This window comes from Pseudophryne corroboree, chromosome 6, assembly GCF_028390025.1.
Source record: "Pseudophryne corroboree isolate aPseCor3 chromosome 6, aPseCor3.hap2, whole genome shotgun sequence".
In the NCBI taxonomy this organism is placed as follows: domain Eukaryota; kingdom Metazoa; phylum Chordata; class Amphibia; order Anura; family Myobatrachidae; genus Pseudophryne; species Pseudophryne corroboree.
In genome coordinates this window covers 402657986-402680224 of record NC_086449.1, presented here as the reverse complement: position 1 = coordinate 402680224, position 22239 = coordinate 402657986, and the positions used below count along the sequence as shown (strand labels likewise).

At 43.9% G+C, this 22239-nt stretch overlaps 1 protein-coding gene across 4 annotated transcripts in view; it reads left to right on the top strand.

Moving 5' to 3' along the window:
- Window positions 1-22239, top strand: part of UPF2 (UPF2 regulator of nonsense mediated mRNA decay) — a 376291-nt gene that overhangs the window by 342639 nt on the left and 11413 nt on the right. For 3 of the 4 annotated variants that reach the window (XM_063926873.1, XM_063926875.1, XM_063926874.1), the window contains exons 19-22: window positions 779-877; window positions 4053-4220; window positions 6186-6327; window positions 10450-10570. In XM_063926873.1, coding sequence (XP_063782943.1) covers window positions 779-877; window positions 4053-4220; window positions 6186-6327; window positions 10450-10570 — 530 coding nt within the window. Of the gene's footprint in view, window positions 1-778; window positions 878-4052; window positions 4221-6185; window positions 6328-10449; window positions 10575-22239 lie in introns of those variants that run through there. The other variant, XM_063926876.1, reaches the window with a different exon arrangement.

The following is a 22239-nucleotide window of genomic DNA, read 5'->3' as shown; positions in this document are numbered from 1 at the left end:
CATGGTCCTTACGGAGTACCCAGCATCCACCAGGACGTTAGAGAAAATAAGAATTTACTCACCGGTAATTCTATTTCTCGTAGTCCGTAGTGGATGCTGGGAGCCCGTCCCAAGTGCGGACTCTCTGCAATACGTGTATATAGTTATTGCTTAACTAAAGGGTTTTGTTATGAGCCATCTGTTAATGAGGCTCATTTGTTGTTCATACTGTTAACTGGGTATAGTTATCACAAGTTGTACGGTGTGATTGGTGTGGCTGGTATGAGTCTTACCCTGGATTCCAAATCCTTTCCTTGTAGTGTCAGCTCTTCCGGGCACAGTTTCCCTAACTGAGGTCTGGAGGAGGGGCATAGAGGGAGGAGCCAGTGCACACCAGATAGCACCTAATCTTTCTTTTAGAGTGCCCAGTCTCCTGCGGAGCCCGTCTATTCCCCATGGTCCTTACGGAGTACCCAGCATTTACTACGGACTACGAGAAATAGAATTACCGGTGAGTAAATTCTTATTTTTTTTTATTATTAGTCCCTTAACTAGAACATGAAGTGTGCAAAATTTTGTCCAGAGGCCATCATTTGATCTTCGTGTGTGTTTCAGAGTCTCGTCGTTTAAAGAAAGACAAACACAGTAGATGTTTTGCCAAAAATCATGAATCTGCAATATTATGGTAAAACAGGGATGTCCAAAACAATGACTTTATTATTTCACTATTTTTAATATGCCATAATATTCTGGATGAAAGCCTAAATGTTACTGTTATTGATCAGTTCTACTTTTGCAGGAGGTGATGATTAAAGGAGGAGGGATAAAACATGTTCCCTGTGCAGAGGATGAAGACTTTATTCAGGCTCTTGACAAGATGATGCTGGAAAATCTTCAGGTATGTGGCCATTTTCCAAATATTCTCTTTTTACCGTTTGAATCCATTAATCAAATGCCAAATGATCTTGAAAGAAATTTCAAGTGGTGCACTGTAGCTTGAAGTATGGTAATTATGATGGTCTGCTTTCATCTTCGTGAATTCAGTTTTTCTCATTTGTTTGCTATGTACACCAATTTGTGAGAATTCTGTTTTCTTGTGTTATTTTTATGTGACTTTGTTCTCATAACTTTGTGTAGTGTGTACTTCTTTAGTACAGCTTTGTTAATTTCTACTTCTATAAAGTGTTTCTATGTATGTATGTATTTATTTTACCCTGGTTTACTAGTAGTTTGATTCTACATCTTCCTATTTATACAGTTATATGTTGTTTTCAGTTGTTACATTTTTCTGAGCACCAATTCATTTCCAATGCTTAGTTGTGACATAAGTACTCTAGTTTTGTGGTGTTCTCCCTTTAAGCTTGTACATTAAAATGTAAGCATGCACAGTTATAAAGCAAAAGCTGGATTTTTATAGTAAGGTACATTAAATATTTTTCACTGAATGCACTGGATACACTGGGCCTTGAAGATAGTTTCCTGTAGTTGTTTGGCACTTTTTAAAAATTTCCAAAATCTTGAGCTCCTCCCTCATCTATATCCCCTCCCTGCTGGACAGGAGGGGGTTCGTTGTTAACCAAGTCTCACTGGATAGTTCCAGAAAAAGAAAACAAAATTACAGAGAGAGAAGCCTTTTGGTCAATGATGTTTTTTTTGTTTTGTTTTTTACTTTTAAACTTCTAACATGAATACTAGAGTGTTAATGGGTTAAGCTTACAGTGTACTCCAGTGGTTTCAAAGAAAAGGATTTAATTCAAATATAAAATCCCTCATTTGGTAATTAATAACTGATGCAGCTGTGAAGGTTGTGTGTATGCATGGAAGTGGTAAAGTGCATGTTAGGTTCTCCTAGCTTGAGAGTTAATCTAACAAATTGAAATTGGTTCAAATTGGAATACATCTCTGTATTTCTCATAGATAAATATATGCATAGCTATAACATTATGTGATGTGTGAAGGGCTTTGATTGTGCAGAATGCACTGGTGTCTGTCACCTTTTGTTTCCATTGTACTGCATAAGGGACAGCACCTGCTCCATGTACGGTAAGACCAGGAGCGCCTCTCCCACAGCGCAGTAACGGTCCTGAGATTATGTTTAATGCTGTTTGGCTAGAGGATATAACACTGTAGGACTTGGAGGAGCTTTGAAAATCTTGATTGAGCTTTTCATTATTTACTATGGGATATTTTATAAATTGAATAGAAATAGGAACAGTTTGGAAAATGCTACACAAAGAAAATACAGAATATCCATAAATGTGAGTAACAGTCTGTTAAGCTCAGTACACACTAGGCCACAGGTTCTCAAACTCGGTCCTCAGGACCCCACACAGTGCATGTTTTGCAGGTAACCCAGCAGGTGCACAGTTGTATTAATTACTCACAGACACATTTTAAAAGGTCCACAGGGGGAGCTAATTATTTCAATTGTGATTCTGTGAGGAGACCTACAAAACATGCACTGTGTGTGGTCCTGAGGACCGAGTTTGAGAACCTGTGCACTAGGCGATCCCCACTGATGCCGATATTGGCGACGGCGGGGACCCTGCGTGGTGCCGGCATCAGCAAGTGAATACACACTTGCTGATGCTGGCAGGGAAGGAAACAACGTCGGGGGGGGGGGGGGGACGACGACAGTTGGCGCAGCATGGCTGTCGTTAACGAGGACCTCCCTTGTCTGTACATGTTCCGACGAGGGAGGAGGTCGTTAACGACATTGACTGTACATACTGGACGAGATTGTAAAAGATCTCGCTCATATCCGCCCTACTTATTGCATCTGTTTTTTGTTTTGTTTTTTGTTGGGAGTATGGGTGTAGAATAATGATTCTTTATTTTTATAGTATTATTCTCACCAAAAAATGTACATTTAGTTTTTTTCTCATGAGACCATATTCTGGGTAAAAACTATTCCACAAAACAAACAACGACACCACATCCTCTGGTGGAAGTTGGTCACTGGCACATATGTTGCATACCTGTATAAGGAATTTTTTTTTACATCTGCCACTAGGGCTTCTTTTATTGTATCTTCTTCCTAAGATGTCCTCCTACATCCAGCCTCAATTCATCATGTGTCACAAGATGCCTGGCGTGAGTGAGCCGCCATGTCCCATGTAACTCTGCTAACATCGGGCGTCTTTTTTGCCTAAAATAGATCTTATTCGCAGCGCGATGCAATGAGGAGGCACCAGATGAGTGTGCTGATTAATTTGATATGACACTTGTATTGTATATTGTGTGCGAGTCTGTACATGGAACAGAACTTGTATTGGAAACAAAGCTGGGGCTGCTACACTGTAGCACTGCGTGTACAGACTCCGTCGCAGACAGATATACTGTACAAGTGTCAAATGTCAGATAAGCCGTGCAGTCTCCCCATGCATACTATTCGTATTGCTCTGCGACGAAGGCAAATTTTCAGCAAAAATAAGATTCCCAAAGTTAGAAGATTCTCACACTATCTGGCATGCCAAGAGGGGCTATTTGGCACAACTGCAGCAAAGATGTATGAGGACACCTCTGTATAGAAAAGTATTAAAAGAACGTGGGATGAGCCTAGTGTGCCATTAAAAAAAAAAAACTTGCCAAATGTTCCATATCTTTAGTTATTTCATGACAACAATTTTTATACTTCCATTCACTGTTATGTTTTCCACTTTAAGTAATAGTGTCATATTTTACTGTGCGTTACACTACTTTACTTTTAGGGTATTCTATTTAACAATGTGAATTTGACTTTTACCCTTGTCTGAGGGTTTTATTGCGATTTATAAGCCTACAAAAGAAAAACTGTTGTGTGTGCTAATTTTATATTTTAATACTGTTCTATTTTCCATGATTTTCGACCATATAGTAACAGGAAATCATTTTGCACTTGTCATTGAGAGCTGTCCATATCAAACTCTAATTTCTCCTGATCTTGTTGAAGACCCAGGAGTCTTGTGAAATAATCTGAGGTAGCATAAATGAGAGAGAGGTCATTTCTCTGGTGTACAAACTGTTTTATTTAGATACTCTGACATTTTTTTCAGTACTTTGTAACCATCTTTCTTTTGTGACCTTTATTTTAGCAGCGTACTGGAGACTCCGTGAAAGTGCACCAGTTAGATGTTGCCATCCCTTTGCATCTTAAGAGCCAGCTGAAGAAAGGACCCATAGTGGGAAGTGGCGATGTAGACACGGAGTTCGGTGATACTATGCCATTTGTAATGCTGACCAGAAGAGGCAACAAACAGCAGGCAAGTGTTTATACAGGGCATGAAGCAAGTGTTATGGCTAACCAAGGCATTGGTTTAGCTTCCCACATTTATTTCTATTCTGTAGACATTGTTTGTTTTTTCCGTCCTGTCAAGATTTTCAATTATTCAGATTCATTTTGTAGTCATTTTGATGTTGGAATAGACTTTGTATAAGACTTGGTTGGGAGACATAGTGAGCTGTTGCCTGAAGAATTTAACTGCTTTACCCATATGCTTTGTTTTATTATTTTCCAATAATGCCTAGCTTCTGCCATTATTCTCATTACTATGCATTCTTGTGACATTTGTTCGGCAACGTCCTTAAACTGAGATAAGTCAGGAACTGAAATTTCATAGGTAAGCTACTAGCTTTTGCTGGCAAAGAATTGCTATGAAAATATAAACCTGAATGTACTGATAACTATAATTTCAAAACCGAGAATGAAGTCTAGAGAAGAATCCATTTACAGACTCCAGATCTAGTTGTGGATACGTAAGAGTGTCACTGTATTACATTACCTGATACTTGTCATTTTAAGCTGCACTTGCAGTCCTGGCAAATAAAGACTCTCTACATCAAGGATTATCTCTTACATGGAGTATTATTTACAAGAAAACGGAAACACATTCATACAACGGAGCTTAGAAAGCCTAGTGAATGAAAAGGATTACCTATGAAATAACACCATCTTCAGTGTTCCCTGGTTGAGAGCTGAAGCTTGTAAGCCGACTGCCTGCACACTTCTGCATTAGTAGTTGTTACTATGCATAAACAATTTGTTTTGGAGTACTGGAATAAAACCTCTTTTTTTCAGGATATTAATAATGTCACAAAGGAATTGGATTTTGGTGCTAATGCGAAGTTGCATGCCTGTCCATCTTGATGACAGATCTTGTGGGGGGATTTAGCACTACTTATGCTCCGTATTCAAGCGTACACATCTATGAACCGTACACAACTCCATTGCAAATTGCATTCAATTTGATGTAGTTTTTATTAACTCACTACTTTGTTCTGCACATTAATCACAGTTTTTTTTTATTGTAAATTCACTTAATTTCACTTTACAAATATATTTTTATGTATTAAAACACATCGACACATAATGATTTTCACTTCATACAATCACTACAATAGCACTCCCTTGGTTTAATTAAACCCAATTAACTACTATAGGGTACTTAATATTGAACAAATACTATTGTCAACCCAGTGCACATATTGTTAATAATAAAGAAAACTGACTTTTTATATAGAGATGTACTCGATGATTAGCCGTACATTAATATTGTTAAGAGAAGGAGATGGCCCATATACATAACCATAAAAATAATGAATAGAGAGTATTTCATTATAAAACCGCACGAGCCCATCAAACCCATGGTGTATATCATTTAATACACTATAATCTAATATGAAAATAATCTAAAGAGTCTATGATGATAAAAATATAGACTACCATGAAGGATGGAATCGCATTGTGTTTTCTACTAGGATAGGGCACAGAGCCATCATATGTGTTGGTGAGTATCAGTGCCGGATATAATGTGATATATATGTGTGTGTGTGTGTGTGTGTGTGTGTGTGTATTTATCTTTTGTTTTACTACCTTATTACGAAGTATGGATAAAATAACTTAAGATATATAAAAGTATATGGGGCGAAGAGGTCACAGATGCATACGGGTGAATGCCCGCATTTAGTCAAGAGTGTGATTGTGTTGCACCTCTGTCTCTGAAAATGTGGTAGGTGCGCACCTATCTTTTACAGATGCTCTGCCTGAGTGAAAAGGGAATATATATGGAATACTGACCCTTGCTATGAATACGGTTTTGTAGTAGATGTAAGATTCTAAGATGAAAGACACACAAGACCAATGCTTGTTCTCATTCTCTGTATTTGTGTACATGTGTATCTATGTAATGCTATATTTCATTACTGAATAGAAACATTTTCTTTTACAGTTTAAGATACTCAATGTGCCCATGTCTTCACAACTAGCTGCAAATCACTGGAACCAGCAGCAAGCGGAGCAAGAAGAGAGGATGAGGATGAAGAAGCTCACGCTAGACATTAATGAGCGGCAGGAACAGGAGGATTACCAAGGTACAAATTCAGTCAGGTCCTGCTATTATTTTTATGTATTTGTTAATTTTCAAAGAACAGCTGCCATGTCAAATGGGAGGTTTCTAAATGCTCCTGCTCACTGCCAGTTATATCTATGTATTTATCATGACTGAATTATTCTCAGGAAACCCTAATATTATGTTAGTTTGTGCCTTTCATTATTTATTCAACAAACAAGCCAACATTAAGAAGCCATGTGTGACAAAGTAGGCACACCCTTACTGCTTCTATATCAATACAGAAGGTAATTTGAGGTAACTGCTGCTTATCAAGTGCACTTTATTATTTTATCACAAGGAAATGCTACTACTGCTATATAGAACCAGAAACTTTGGTAGTGTGCCCTGGAGCACTCTGGTTTCTGTCACAGTCTCGTCACGTAGAATATACATTTTCAGGTCTCAGAAGTGTTTTAAGGCCATTTACAAAGCACATCATTCTACACAGAAAAATACGATTTTTAATTTGAGAACAATGAAGATTTGCCAGTGTGCTCAGGAGTGGGCATCCAAGTAAATTCACCCCATGATCAGACCACAGAATGATCCAAGAATTGGCAGTGAATCCAAAAGCCCATTGAGGCAGATGTATTAAGTCTGGAGAAGTGATGAAGTGGAAGGTGATAACATGCCAGTTAATCAGCTCCTAACTGTCAAATTGCAGGCTGGGGCCCAGATTCATCAAGCTTTGGAGAGTGATAAATTGCACGGAGATAAAGTACCAGCCAATCAGCTCCTAACTGCCATGTCACATGCTGTGTTTGAAAAATGACAGGAGCCCATTGATAGGTACTTTATCACTGTGCAATTTATCACTCTCAAAGGCTTGATAAATCTGGGCAATTGTTTGAAAAACTAAAGTTAGGAGCTGGCTGACTGGTGCGTTATCACCTTCCACTTTATCACTTCCCCAAGCTAAATGCATCTGCCCCAAAGTCTCAATACAGATGGAATCTTTGTGATGGTGTCTTTTCTTGATAAACAGTAAGCAATGGTTTTGGGTGGTTTTGCAGCCACAAGATTTGACCACAATAGTTAAGTCCACCATGAGCTAGTCTGTATACCAGAGTACTCTGGAGAACAGTGCCACACTTCTGTCTGACACATGAAACTTGTCCCAAAATAAAAAATTATGCAACAGGACAATGATCCAAAGCACACAAAGCTCTAGATCTCAACCCAATGGGTTGCTGTAGTTGGGCCCATAGGAGAGATGTGCATAAATGAAAGCCATCAAACATCCTCCACAACATGTACAGAATTAGTGTAAGGTGGAGTGGGCCAAAAGTCTTCAGATATTTCATACTGAAAACAATTACTTCAATACTGCTGAAATGGATTTATCAGCTACTGAGTCATGGTTAGACTTTTCTGCAGATAATTTTATGATGGATTATTTTGCTGTCGCATGAAATTTACTTTGTGGTGCAAATTTAATTATTCACTTTTATACTGATATGATATGTAAAAAAAAAATGCATACAATATATATTGCGCTGCGTGTAAAACGCATTTTCTGCTAAAAAAGAAACCCGATGCTAGCAGAGTTGCATGGGACCTGTCAGCTCACTCGTGACTGCTATCTCCCATTGCATGGCATATTGAGGCTAGATGTATGAGGACACATCTGTACCAGACTTTTCTAAAGAGGACAAGTGGAGATGTCCATACCAAACAGATTTTAGCTGTTATTTTATAGACTGTACTAGATAAATAATAACTAGATTCTGATTGGTTGCTATGGATAACATTTCCACTTGACCACTTTTCAAAGTTTGATACATCACCCCCAAGGTCTCTCGACCTTGTTTTACAACTTTCTAGCTTTTGTGATGTTATCAGCTGTTTAAAAGCATACAGGTAGACTAAGGAGCTATTGTCTGTGTAATACAAATGTTTCATTGTCTTGTGCTACCGTTCAGCTGTTTACTTTTTTTGATAGGGAGATTCATTCTAAATAGTTGTGGTAACCAACTATGCTTTGCAATTATGATGTTACCATATCTGTCTACATAATTATAAAAAAAATATATGTATAAATAAAATGTACAGCACTCATTATAACTACTCACTCCCTAGGGTCACCCGTTACGTGGAAATATTCAAAAATGTATCAGACTATAAATTCATGAATGCTTTAAGGAGAAAAACATGTATGGTAACACATTTATTTAGATAGATGAAATTGCTATATATCTTTGCTAGTTAACCTCAGGGTTAGGTATGTGACTATGGGCCTAATTCAGACCTGATCGCTGTGCTGCAAATTACACTGACCTGCGATCAGATAGTCACCGCCAGGGGGAGTGAAAATTTGCCCCATGCATGTGTACACTGTGTGAAAATTCCCCTCAGTCAGCGGACAGCTGCAAAACCGTTCGCATCACACTCGCCATCGAATGTTTTTCTCATTCTGTGCAGTCTGTGCATAGCTCAATACTTACTCCTCCAGTGCGAAAAAATCAGGCTGCTCTGGGCAGGTGCGGACGTCACACACCCTCCCTGAAAACGCTTCGGAACGCTTGTGTTTTTCCGGACACACCCAGTAAACGGCCAGTTAACTTCCACAAACAGCCTCTTCCTGTCAGTCACCTTGCGTACGCTGTGCAAATTAATTTTTTGCTTGGAACCATTGCTGCTGTTAGTCGCGCATGTGCATTGTGGTGCATATGCATGCACAGTAGTTCGATAATCGCAAGCTGTGTGAAAATGCACAGCAACAATCAGGTCTGAATCGGGCCCTATGTCAGTGCAGCTAAGAAGGTACAACAGTCCAGTAACTGATGTGTCTCCCGGTGTAGTGGTAGATCCCCCAATGTTGAGCACAGCTAGCTTATGTGGCATTGTTGTTCTCCACCAGAACACCTGCTACAGTGTCCATACATGCTCCGTAAGGGTACTTTGTACTCTTATTTTATTTACTGAATGTACTGAGCACAGGATATGTCCCTGAGTCTGCAGAATCTCGGTATGTAAGCAAATGGCAGAGGTTAGAACTTATCTCTGCACCAGAGGTTTTGCTAGGTGAGGGTCATAACACTTCAGCCAGTTTCATGTTTCTATATATTTTATAGTGTACAGTATGTAAGAATTTTAGGTGTGTGTGTGTGTGTGTGTGTGTGTGTGTGTGTGTGTGTGTGTGTGTGTTTTCCCACTTTAGTAATGTCTAACCAGATCTTTTTGCCCAAGCGTGGAAGGAGTAAATCGCTATAGTGGTAAGTTGCAGTGTGTGCTCATAGGGTCATATTAAGCTTCCTTACAGTCGGCCTCACCACTTCTGATTGACTAGTATACTGGGCAATCTCTGTCCCATTCGTCTTTCAAAAATGTTTGTTTGTTCCCAGTGTTCTAGGTAACAGTTGTATGCAAGGTGGCCTAAATCAGGAAGTAGAGGGATTCCTTCTGATTCTGAACTGAAAAAGGGGTCACACCATCCTGTATTTTACTGTAGTTCAAACTTAGCCAGTAGTTCATCTGTGGGTCAGGAAGAATTCTTCACATCATTGGTCATCAAAGATGCAGAGTGCACATGATATTAAATAATGGATCCGTTCCCCATGGATGCCCAAAGCAAGTAGAAGGCTACTTTATTACCCCACATACTTATATTAACACAGACCGTTTAGAGAAGCTCAGTGTTATAGCACAGCAGGTAAAAGTAAAGTGAATGGATAAACACATGGTCAGCCTGCATATGGGGCCATGTGACACACCATAACGAAGAGAAGCCAAATTCCTGGGCTTGGAGGGTATCTAACACTTTCTGGGAAAAAATACTTTCTTTTTTCTGTTCTAGTTACTCATTTGTTGGTTTTTAGCATTGTCTTTTGAACATTGCATGTGGATGCATCTGGATCAGTCTGTTTCACCACTTGGTCCTTCTCTTCATTTTTGTTTGACTCATTCATGTGCCACATACACTGTTATATTTCTTTGTGTCATGTAAATTCTGATTTTCTGTAAGACGATATACACAATGCAGAGCCCTCACAAGTCAAATTACAGGAAATGTTTTACTTCAGAATTGCTAATTAGGAAGTGCTCTACAAACTGCATCTTGCATGATTCCATGTAAAAACAGACTTTCCTCTCTGGTTTGCAGAAATGCTGCAGTCTCTGGCTCAGCGTCCAGCACCAGCTAATACAAACCGGGAACGCCGACCTCGGTACCAGCATCCAAAAGGGGCACCTAATGCCGATCTCATCTTCAAGACAGGTGGCAGGTGAGAGTTTGTTACTGCAATACGTGTCCAGAGAACAACATACTTTAAAGGGAAAATGCCTCAAATCTACTGTTTTTGTTCTAAATGAGTCACCAATTCGGCACTGGGCATCGCACTTGAGCTTTTTTAAATCCGAATAAGTGCTGTACAATAAATGAAGAAAAAAAAAGATTAATAATAAATGAGAATAATGAATTTAGTTTTAGAAAAGCTTCTCTTCTGTTTGGCAGTGCCAGTAGTTTTGTGTTTTTGTAGAATTACCAACTGGAAGGGCAGTGTAGATGGTTAGTACCATATAACAGAATATGTAGGTAATAGATGGTGGGAGTGAGAATTTAGTGACTAGTGATGATGGTGACGATCATTTTTTTTATGGTTAGTAAGCTATGAAAAACGCTGAATGTTATAAGGGGAACCCTTAAATGGCTAAGGGAAGCACTGAAATATGTAGGCTGGGAGATCTTAAATAAAGAACTGGTTGTAATGCAATTAATACTAATGCATTCAGATTGTTCACACTTTTAATGGACTAAGGGGTACATTTAACTAAGCAGTGATAAGAACCGAGAAGTGAGCCAGTGGAGAAATTCCCCCATCATCCAATCAGCAGCTCTGTATCATTTTATAGTATGCAAATTATAGATGTTACTTCAGTGCTGATTGGTTGCCATGGGCAACTTCTCCACTGGCTCACTGCTCCGCTCTTATCACTTCTTAGTAAATGTACCCCTAAGATTCACTTGAATTCATGGTAATACAAGAACTATAGCAGAGTATGTGAACAAAAATATATTTTGCATTAAGTTTTTATCTTCAGTCTTTGCAAAAAGCAATCCCAATCACAATTTTTTTCTGTACTAGGAAAAAAAAAGTGTTGTATTGGCCCCCTAACAAATAAGCTAAGGAGAAATTGTAAATACTATAGATATAGTAGATAGATGATATTGTAAATATTTTGTTTTTCTTTATCTGGATTTACAGGAGGACCAAATGGTAGGGATTATGCTGTGTAGCTCACCATTACATGTTTCTCTGACGTCCTAGTGGATGCTGGGAACTCCGTAAGGACCATGGGGAGTAGACGGGCTCCGCAGGAGACTGGGCACTCTAAAGAAAAGATTAGGTACTATCTGGTGTGCACTGGCTCCTCCCTCTATACCCCTCCTCCAGACCTCAGTTAGAATCTTTGCCCGGCCAGAGCTGGGTGCTCCTAGTGGGCTCTCCTGAGCTTACTAGTAAAGAAAGTATTTATTACGTTTTTTATTTTCAGTGAGCTTCTGCTGGCAACAGACTCACTGCTACGTGGGACTGAGGGGAGAGAAGCAAACCTACCTGCTTGCAGCTAGCTTGTGCTTCTTAGGCTACTGGACACCATTAGCTCCAGAGGGTTCGAACACAGGCACCTGTCCTCGATCGTCCGTTCCCGGAGCCGCGCCGCCGTCCCCCTCGCAGAGCCAGAAGAACAGAAGCTGGAAGACGACGAAATCGGCGGCAGAAGACTCCTGTCTTCATTAAAGGTAGCGCACAGCACCGCAGCTGGGCAGCAATTGAAGTACCTTTTGGCAAGAAAAATACATATATACAGTCTGGCACTGTATATATGTAAAAAAACCCGCCATTTTTTTACACTGAAAGCGGGCAGAAGCCCGCCACTGAGGGGGCGGGGCCTTCTTCCTCAGCACACCAGCGCCATTTTCTCTTCACAGCTCCGCTGGAAGCAGCTCCCCAGGCTCTCCCCTGCAGTATCCAGGTACAAGACGGGTTAAAAAGAGAGGGGGGGGCACATAAATTTAGGCGCAAATAAGACATATAAAGCAGCTATTGGGTAAATCACTTATTATAAGTGAAAATCCCTGTGTTATATAGCGCTGTGGTGTGTGCTGGCATACTCTCTCTCTGTCTCCCCAAAGGACTTTGTGGGGTCCTGTCCTCAGTCTGAGCATTCCCTGTGTGTGTGCGGTGTGTCGGTACGGCTGTGTCGACATGTTTGATGAGGAAGGTTACGTGGAGGCGGAGCAAGGGCAGATAAGTGTGGTGTCGCCCCCGTCGGGGCCGACACCTGATTGGATGGATATGTGGAAGGTCTTAAATGACAATGTAAACTCCTTACATAAAAGGTTTGATGACGCTGCAGCCTTGGGACAGCCGGGGTCTCAGCCCGCGCCTGCCCAGGCGACTCAGAAACCGTCAGGGACTCATAAACGCCCTCTATCTCAGATGGTTGACACAGATGTCGACACGGAGTCCGACTCCAGTGTCGACGATGATGAGGCACATTTACAGTCTAAAATGACCAAGGCCATCCGATACATGATTATTGCAATGAAAGATGTATTACACATTTCTGAGGTTAACCCTGTCAATACCAAGAGGGTTTATATGTTTGGGGAGAAAAAGCAGCCAGTGACTTTTCCCCCATCTGATGAATTAAATGAATTGTGTGAAGAAGCGTGGAGTTCCCCTGATAAGAAACTAGTGATTTCTAAGAGGTTACTGATGGCGTACCCTTTCCCACCAACGGACAGGTTACGTTGGGAAACATCCCCTAGGGTGGACAAGGCGCTGACACGCTTATCTAAAAAGGTGGCCCTGCCGTCTCAGGATACGGCCACCCTAAAGGAGCCTGCGGATAGAAAGCAGGAAGCTATCCTGAAATCAGTGTATACACACTCTGGTACTCTACTGAGACCTGCAAGTGCTTCAGCCTGGATGTGTAGTGCTGTAGCAGCATGGACAGATACTCTGTCAGACGACATAGATTCCCTCGACAGGGATACTGTTTTGCTAACCCTGGGCCATATCAAAGACGTCGTCTTATATATGCGGGATGCTCTGAGGGACATTTGCATGCTGGGCTCTAGAATTAATGCTATGTCCATTTCTGCCAGGAGGGTCTTATGGACTCGGCAATGGACAGGAGATGCTGATTCTAAAAAACACATGGAGGTTTTGCCTTATAAGGGTAAGGAATTGTTTGGGGACGGTCTATCGGACCTCGTGTCCACAGCGACAGCTGGAAAGTCGACTTTCTTGCCTCAGGTTTCCTCACAACCTAAGAAAGCACCGTATTATCAAATGCAGTCCTTTCGTTCTCAGAAAGGCAAGAGGGTCAGGGGCGCATCCTTTCTTGCCAGAGGCAGGGGTAGAGGTAAGAAGCTGCACCATGCAGCCAGTTCCCAGGAACAAAAGTCCTCCCCTGCTTCCACTAAGTCCACCGCATGACGTTGGGGCTCCACAGGCGGAGCCAGGTGCGGTGGGGGCGCGTCTCCGAAACTTCAGCAACCAGTGGGTTCGCTCACAGGTGGATCTCTGGGCTATACAAATTGTATCTCAGGGATACAAGCTGGAATTCGAAGCGACTCCCCCCCGCCGTTACCTCAAATCAGCCTTGCCAGCTTCCCCCATGGAAAGGGAGGTAGTACTGGCGGCAATCCACAAGCTGTAACTCCAGCAAGTGATTGTCAGGGTCCCCCTCCTTCAACAGGGAAGGGGTTACTATTCCACAATGTTTGTGGTACCGAAACCGGACGGTTCGGTGAGACCCATTCTGAATTTAAAATCCTTGAACACTTATATAAAGAAATTCAAGTTCAAAATGGAATCGCTCAGAGCGGTTATTGCAAGCCTGGAAGAGGGGGATTTTATGGTGTCGCTGGACATCAAGGATGCTTACTTGCATGTCCCCATTTACCCACCTCACCAGGAGTACCTCAGGTTTGTGGTACAGGACTGTCATTACCAGTTCCAGACGTTGCCGTTTGGCCTGTCCACGGCACCGAGGATATTTACCAAGGTAATAACCGAAATGATGATACTCCTTCGGAGGAAGGGAGTTATAATTATCCCGTACTTGGACGATCTCCTCATAAAGGTGAGGTCCAGGGAGCAGTTGTTTATCAGCGTAGCACTCTCTCAGGAAGTGTTGCAACAGCACGGCTGGATTCTGAATGTTCCAAAGTCGCAGCTGATTCCTACGACGCGTATGCTTTTCCTGGGCATGATTCTGGACACAGATCAGAAGAAGGTGTTTCTCCCAGTGGAGAAGGCCCAGGAATTAGCATCTCTGGTCAGGGACCTCCTGAAACCAAAACAGGTATCGGTGCATCACTGCACGCGAGTCCTGGGAAAAATGGTGGCCTCATACGAAGCCATTCCCTTCGGCAGGTTCCATTCAAGGATATTTCAGTGGGATCTGTTGGACAAGTGGTCCGGATCGCATCTTCAGATGCATCGGCTGATCACCCTGTCACCAAGGGCCAGGGTGTCTCTTCTGTGGTGGTTGCAGAGTGCTCACCTTCTCGAGGGCCGCAGGTTCGGCATACAGGACTGGGTCCTGGTGACCACGGATGCAAGCCTCCAAGGATGGGGGGCAGTCACTCAGGGAAGAAACTTCCAAGGGCTGTGGTCAAGTCTGGAGACTTCTCTACACATAAATATACTGGAACTAAGGGCCATTTACAACGCCCTGAGTCAAGCAGAGCCCCTGCTTCGAAACAGGCCAGTGCTGATTCAGTCAGACAACATCACGGCGGTCGCCCATGTAAACCGCCAGGGCGGCACAAGAAGCAGGATGGCAATGGCGGAAGCCACAAAGATTCTTCGGTGGGCGGAGAATCACGTGCAAGCACTGTCAGCAGTGTTCATTCCGGGAGTGGACAACTGGGAAGCAGACTTCCTCAGCAGACACGACCTCCACCCGGGAGAGTGGGGACTTCATCCAGAAGTCTTCACACAGATTGCAAAGCGATGGGAACTGCCACAGGTGGACATGATGGCGTCCCGCCTCAACAAAAAGCTAAAAAGATATTGCGCCAGGTCAAGGGACCCTCAGGCGATAGCTGTGGACGCCCTAGTGACACCGTGGGTGTACCAGTCGGTATATGTGTTTCCTCCTCTTCCTCTCATACCCAAGGTACTGAGAATAGTAAGAAAGAGAGGAATAAGAACAATACTCATTGTTCCGGATTGGCCAAGAAGGACTTGGTACCCGGAACTGCAAGAAATGCGCACAGAGGACCCATGGCCTCTGCCTCTCAGACAGGACCTGCTGCAACAAGGGCCCTGTCTGTTCCAAGACTTACCGCGGCTGCGTTTGACGGCATGGCGGTTGAACGCCGGATCCTAGCGGAAAAAGGCATTCCGGATGAAGTTATTCCTACGCTGATAAAGGCTAGGAAAGACGTGACAGCAAAGCATTATCACCGTATATGGCGAAAATATGTTGCTTGGTGTGAGGCCAGGAAGGCCCCTACAGAGGAATTTCAACTGGGTCGTTTCCTGCACTTCCTACAGTCAGGGGTGACTATGGGCCTAAAATTGGGGTCCATAAAGGTCCAGATTTCGGCCCTATCCATTTTCTTTCAAAAAGAACTGGCTTCACTGCCTGAGGTTCAGACGTTTGTTAAGGGAGTGCTGCATATTCAGCCCCCTTTTGTACCACCAGTGGCACCCTGGGATCTTAACGTTGTGTTGGATTTTCTGAAATCCCACTGGTTTGAGCCACTTAAGACCGTATAACTAAAGTATCTCACGTGGAAAGTGGTCATGCTGTTGGCCTTAGCATCGGCTAGGCGTGTGTCGGAATTGGCGGCTTTGTCATGTAAAAGCCCATATCTGATCTTCCATATGGACAGGGCAGAATTGAGGACTCGTCCCCAATTTCTCCCTAAGGTGGTGTCATCGTTTCATTTGAACCAACCTATTGTGGTGCCTGCGGCTACTCGGGACTTGGAGGACTCCAAGTTGCTGGACGTAGTCAGGGCTTTGAAAATATATGTTTCCAGAACGTCTGGAGTCAGGAAGACTGACTCGCTGTTTATCCTGCATGCACCCAACAAGCTGGGTGCTCCTGCTTCAAAGCAAATTATTGCTCGCTGGATCTGTAGCACGATTCAGCTGGCTCATTCTACGGCTGGATTGCCGCATCCAAAATCAGTAAAAGCCCATTCCACAAGGAAGGTGGGCTCTTCTTGGGCGGCTGCCCGAGGGGTCTCGGCTTTACAGCTTTGCCGAGCGGCTACTTGGTCGGGTTCAAACACATTTGCAAAGTTCTACAAGTTTGATACCCTGGCTGAGGAGGACCTTGTGTTTGCTCATTCGGTGCTGCAGAGTCATCCGCACTCTCCCGCCCGTTTGGGAGCTTTGGTATAATCCCCATGGTCCTTACGGAGTTCCCAGCATCCACTAGGACGTCAGAGAAAATAAGAATTTACTCACCGGTAATTCTATTTCTCGTAGTCATTAGTGGATGCTGGGCGCCCGTCCCAAGTGCGGACTTTCTGCAATACGTGTATATAGTTATTGCTTAACTAAGGGTTATTGTTATGAGCCATCCGTTGAGTGAGGCTCAGTTGTTCATACTGTTAACTGGGTATAGTTATCACAAGTTGTACGGTGTGATTGGTGTGGCTGGTATGAGTCTTACCATGGATTCAAATTTCCTTTCCTTGTAATGTCAGCTCTTCCGGGCACAGTTTCCCTAACTGAGGTCTGGAGGAGGGGCATAGAGGGAGGAGCCAGTGCACACCAGAGAGTACCTAATCTTTTCTTTAGAGTGCCCAGTCTCCTGCGGAGCCCGTCTATTCCCCATGGTCCTTACGGAGTTCCCAGCATCCACTACGGACTACGAGAAATAGAATTACCGGTGAGTAAATTATTATTTTCCGGTCTAACACAGGAAACGGTTACACCGTAACTCATTTAATATAGTAAGACCAGTAAAACACTTGAGGTCTATTCACGAAGCAATGAAAAGTGTGGAGAAGTGAGCCAGTGTAGAAGTTGCCCATGTATAATTTTATAGAATGCACTTGATAAATGTTACTTCAAAGCTGATTGGTTGCCATGGGCATCTTCTCCACTCTTTTCACTGCTTCATGACTAGACCCCCTTGGTCTCCATGTGGAAACTAAATTCAGTTGATAGAGCAAGATTTACTGTTTATGTGTCAATGCCACAACATTGGTGTGGAAAAGATATGGTAACAGCGTTGGAAAGAAAAAACATGTTAACCAGGAAGGTCTCTTGTGGAAAATGTATTTTGTTGAATTCCGGTGGATGCTGTTGAAAAAAAATAAAAAAAATAGATAGATATATATATATATATGAAAATAATTTGATGGGTCAGCTTGATATTATGAAAGATTAGGCATGCCTAAAAATATTTTTTTTTAATGAAGTACATTTAGAAATTAATTTTTGTAGTGAAAGTGATATGATCTATTTGGATTCTGCGAAAGAATGCAGCATGACAGTCTGGTATGTAAGAAGACACTTGGTCAGGGGAAAATACACTTGGAAAGCCCCAAACAAGTCACATCCGGACAGGGGAGAAGTTGTGCTACAGAGATCAATATTAGTCCCTGTCTTCTTTTTATCAAGAACCTTCTAGCATTGCTAATGTCACAAGTTAGAATCTGAAAGTAGCCTGTATAGTAGCTGACAGGGAAGAGGCAGCTTTGCGGAACAGAGCCGGCCCAGCACAGGTTGGTTAGATCATCACCTGCAGATTCAGATTGATGACAAGAGAAGAACCATATACTGTATATAATAAAATAATAATTTCTCTAACGTCCTAGTGGATGCTGGGGACTCCGAAAGGACCATGGGGAATAGCGGCTCCGCAGGAGACTGGGCACAAAAGTAAAAAGCTTTAGGACTACCTGGTGTGCACTGGCTCCTCCCCCTATGACCCTCCTCCAAGCCTCAGTTAGATTTTTGTGCCCGAACGAGACGGGTGCAGGCTAAGGGGCTCTCCTGAGCTGCTTAGTGTAAAAGTTTAAAGTAGGTTTTTTATTTTCAGTGAGACCTGCTGGCAACAGGCTCACTGCACTGAGGGACTAAGGGGAGAAGAAGCGAACTCACCTGCGTGCAGAGTGGATTGGGCTTCTTAGGCTACTGGACATTAGCTCCAGAGGGACAATCACAGGCCCAGCCATGGATGGGTCCCGGAGCCGCGCCGCCGGCCCCCTTACAGAGCCAGAAGAGTGAAGAGGTCCGGAAAATCGGCGGCAGAAGACGTCCTGTCTTCAATAAGGTAGCGCACAGCACCGCAGCTGTGCGCCATTGCTCTCAGCACACTTCACACTCCGGTCACTGAGGGTGCAGGGCGCTGGGGGGGGGCGCCCTGAGACGCAATAAAAAACCTTTGGCAAAAAATACATCACATATAGCTCCTGGGCTATATGGATGCATTTAACCCCTGCCAATTTTTCCATTAAAAAGCGGGAGAAAGGCCGCCGATAAGGGGGCGGAGCCTATCTCCTCAGCACACTGGCGCCATTTTTTCCTCACAGCTCCGTTGGAGGAAGGCTCCCTGACTCTCCCCTGCAGTCCTGCACTACAGAAACAAGGTAAAACAAGAGAGGGGGGGCACTAAATTGGCATATTAATATATACAGCAGCTATATTAGGGAAAAACACTTATATAAGGTTATCCCTATATATATATATATATATATATATATATATATATATATATAGCGCTCTGGTGTGTGCTGGCAAACTCTCCCTCTGTCTCCCCAAAGGGCTAGTGGGGTCCTGTCCTCTATCAGAGCATTCCCTGTGTGTGTGCTGTGTGTCGGTACGCTGTGTCGACATGTATGAGGAGGAAAATGATGTGGAGGCGGAGCAATTGCCTGTGTTAGTGATGTCACCCCCTAGGGAGTCGACACCTGACTGGATGGTCTTATGGAAAGAATTACGTGATAGTGTCGACACTTTACAAAAGACTGTTGACGACATGAGACAGCCGGCAAATCAGTTAATACCTGTACAGGCGTCTCAAACACCGTCAGGGGCTATAAAACGCCCGTTACCTCAGGTCGATACAGACACTGACACGGACACTGACTCCAGTGTCGACGGTGAGGAAACAAACGTATTTTCCAGTAGGGCCACACGTTACATGATCACGGCAATGAAGGAGGTTTTGAACATTTCTGATACTACAAATACCACAAAGAAGGGTATTATGTGGGGTGTAAAAAAAACTACCCGTAGTTTTTCCTGAATCAGATGAATTAAATGAGGTGTGTGATGAAGCGTGGGTTTCCCCCGATAAAAAACTGCTAATTTCTAAAAAATTATTGGCATTATACCCTTTCCCGCCAGAGGTTAGGGCGCGTTGGGAAACACCCCCTAGAGTGGATAAGGCGCTCACACGCTTATCAAAACAAGTGGCGTTACCGTCTCCGGATACGGCCGCCCTCAAGAAACCAGCTGATAGGAAGCTGGAAAATATCCTAAAAAGTATATACACACATACTGGTATTATACTGCGACCAGCAATCGCCTCAGCCTGGATGTGCAGTGCTGGGGTGGCTTGGTCGGATTCCCTGACTGAAAATATTGATACCCTGGACAGGGACAATATATTATTGACTATAGAGCATTTAAAGGATGCATTTCTATATATGCGTGATGCACAGAGGGATCTTTGCACTCTGGCATCAAGAGTAAGTGCGATGTCCATTTCTGCCAGAAGAGGGTTATGGACGCGACAGTGGTCAGGTGATGCGGATTCCAAACGGCATATGGAAGTATTGCCGTATAAAGGGGAGGAGTTATTTGGGGTCGGTCTATCGGACCTGGTGGCCACGGCAACGGCTGGGAAATCCACCTTTTTACCCCAAGTCACCTCGCAGCAGAAAAAGATACCGTCTTTTCAGGCTCAGTCCTTTCGTCCCCATAAGAGCAAGCGGGCAAAAGGCCACTCATTTCTGCCCCGGGGCAGAGGAAGGGGAAAAAGACTGCAGCAGACAGCCTCTTCCCATGAACAGAAGCCCTCCCCCGCTTCTGCCAAGTCCTCAGCATGACGCTGGGGCCTTACAAGCGGACTCAGGCACGGTGGGGGCCCGTCTCAAGAATTTCAGCGCGCAGTGGGCTCACTCGCAAGTGGACCCCTGGATCCTGCAGGTAGTATCTCAGGGGTACAAATTGGAATTCGAGACGTCTCCCCCTCGCCGGTTCCTGAAGTCTGCTTTACCAACGTCTCTCCCTCCGACAGGGAGGCGGTATTGGAAGCCATTCACAAGCTGTATTCCCAGCAAGTGATAATCAAGGTACCCCTCCTTCACCAGGGAAAGGGGTATTATTCCACGTTGTTTGTGGTACCGAAGCCGGACGGCTCGGTGAGACCCATTTTAAATCTGAAATCCTTGAACACTTACATAAAAAGGTTCAAGTTCAAGATGGAGTCACTCAGAGCAGTGATAGCGAACCTGGAAGAAGGGGACTATATGGTGTCTCTGGACATAAAGGATGCTTACCTCCATGTCCCAATTTGCCCTTCTCACCAAGGGTACCTCAGGTTTGTGGTACAGAACTGTCACTATCAGTTTCAGACGCTGCCGTTTGGATTGTCCACGGCACCCCGGGTCTTTACCAAGGTAATGGCCGAAATGATGATTCTTCTTCGAAGAAAAGGCGTCTTAATTATCCCTTACTTGGACGATCTCCTGATAAGGGCAAGGTCCATGGAACAGTTAGAGGTCGGAGTAGCACTATCTCAAGTAGTACTACGACAGCACGGATGGATTCTAAATATTCCAAAATCGCAGCTGATTCCGACGACACGTCTGCTGTTCCTAGGAATGATTCTGGACACAGTACAGAAAAAGGTGTTTCTCCCGGAAGAGAAAGCCAGGGAGTTATCCGACCTAGTCCGGAACCTCCTAAGACCAGGCCAAGTGTCAGTACTTCAATGCACAAGGGTCCTGGGAAAGATGGTGGCTTCTTACGAAGCGATTCCATTCGGCAGATTCCACGCAAGAACTTTTCAGTGGGATCTGCTGGACAAATGGTCCGGATCGCATCTTCAAATGCATCAGCGGATAACCCTGTCTCCAAGGACAAGGGTGTCTCTCCTGTGGTGGTTACAGAGTGCTCATCTCCTAGAGGGCCGCAGATTCGGCATTCAGGATTGGGTCCTGGTGACCACGGATGCCAGCCAGAGAGGCTGGGGAGCAGTCACACAGGGAAGAAATTTCCAGGGCTTGTGGTCAAGCATGGAAACGTCACTTCACATAAATATCCTGGAACTAAGGGCCATTTACAATGCCCTAAGTCAGGCGAGACCTCTGCTTCAGGGTCAGCCGGTGTTGATCCAGTCGGACAACATCACGGCAGTCGCCCACGTAAACAGACAGGGCGGCACAAGAAGCAGGAGGGCAATGACGGAAGTGGCAAGGATTCTTCGCTGGGCGGAAAATCATGTGATAGCACTGTCAGCAGTGTTCATTCCGGGAGTGGACAACTGGGAAGCAGACTTCCTCAGCAGACACGATCTTCACCCGGGGGAGTGGGGACTTCACCCAGAAGTCTTCCACATGATTGTGAACCGTTGGGAAAAACCAAAGGTGGACATGATGGCGTCCCGCCTCAACAAAAAACTGGACAGGTATTGCGCCAGGTCAAGGGACCCTCAGGCAATAGCTGTGGACGCTCTGGTAACACCGTGGGTGTACCAGTCAGTGTATGTGTTCCCTCCTCTTCCTCTCATACCAAAAGTACTGAGAATCATAAGAAGGAGAGGAGTAAAGACTAAACTCGTGGCTCCGGATTGGCCAAGAAGGACTTGGTACCCGGAAATTCAAGAGATGCTCACGGAAGACCCGTGGCCTCTACCTCTAAGAAAGGACCTGCTCCAGCAGGGACCATGTCTGTTCCAA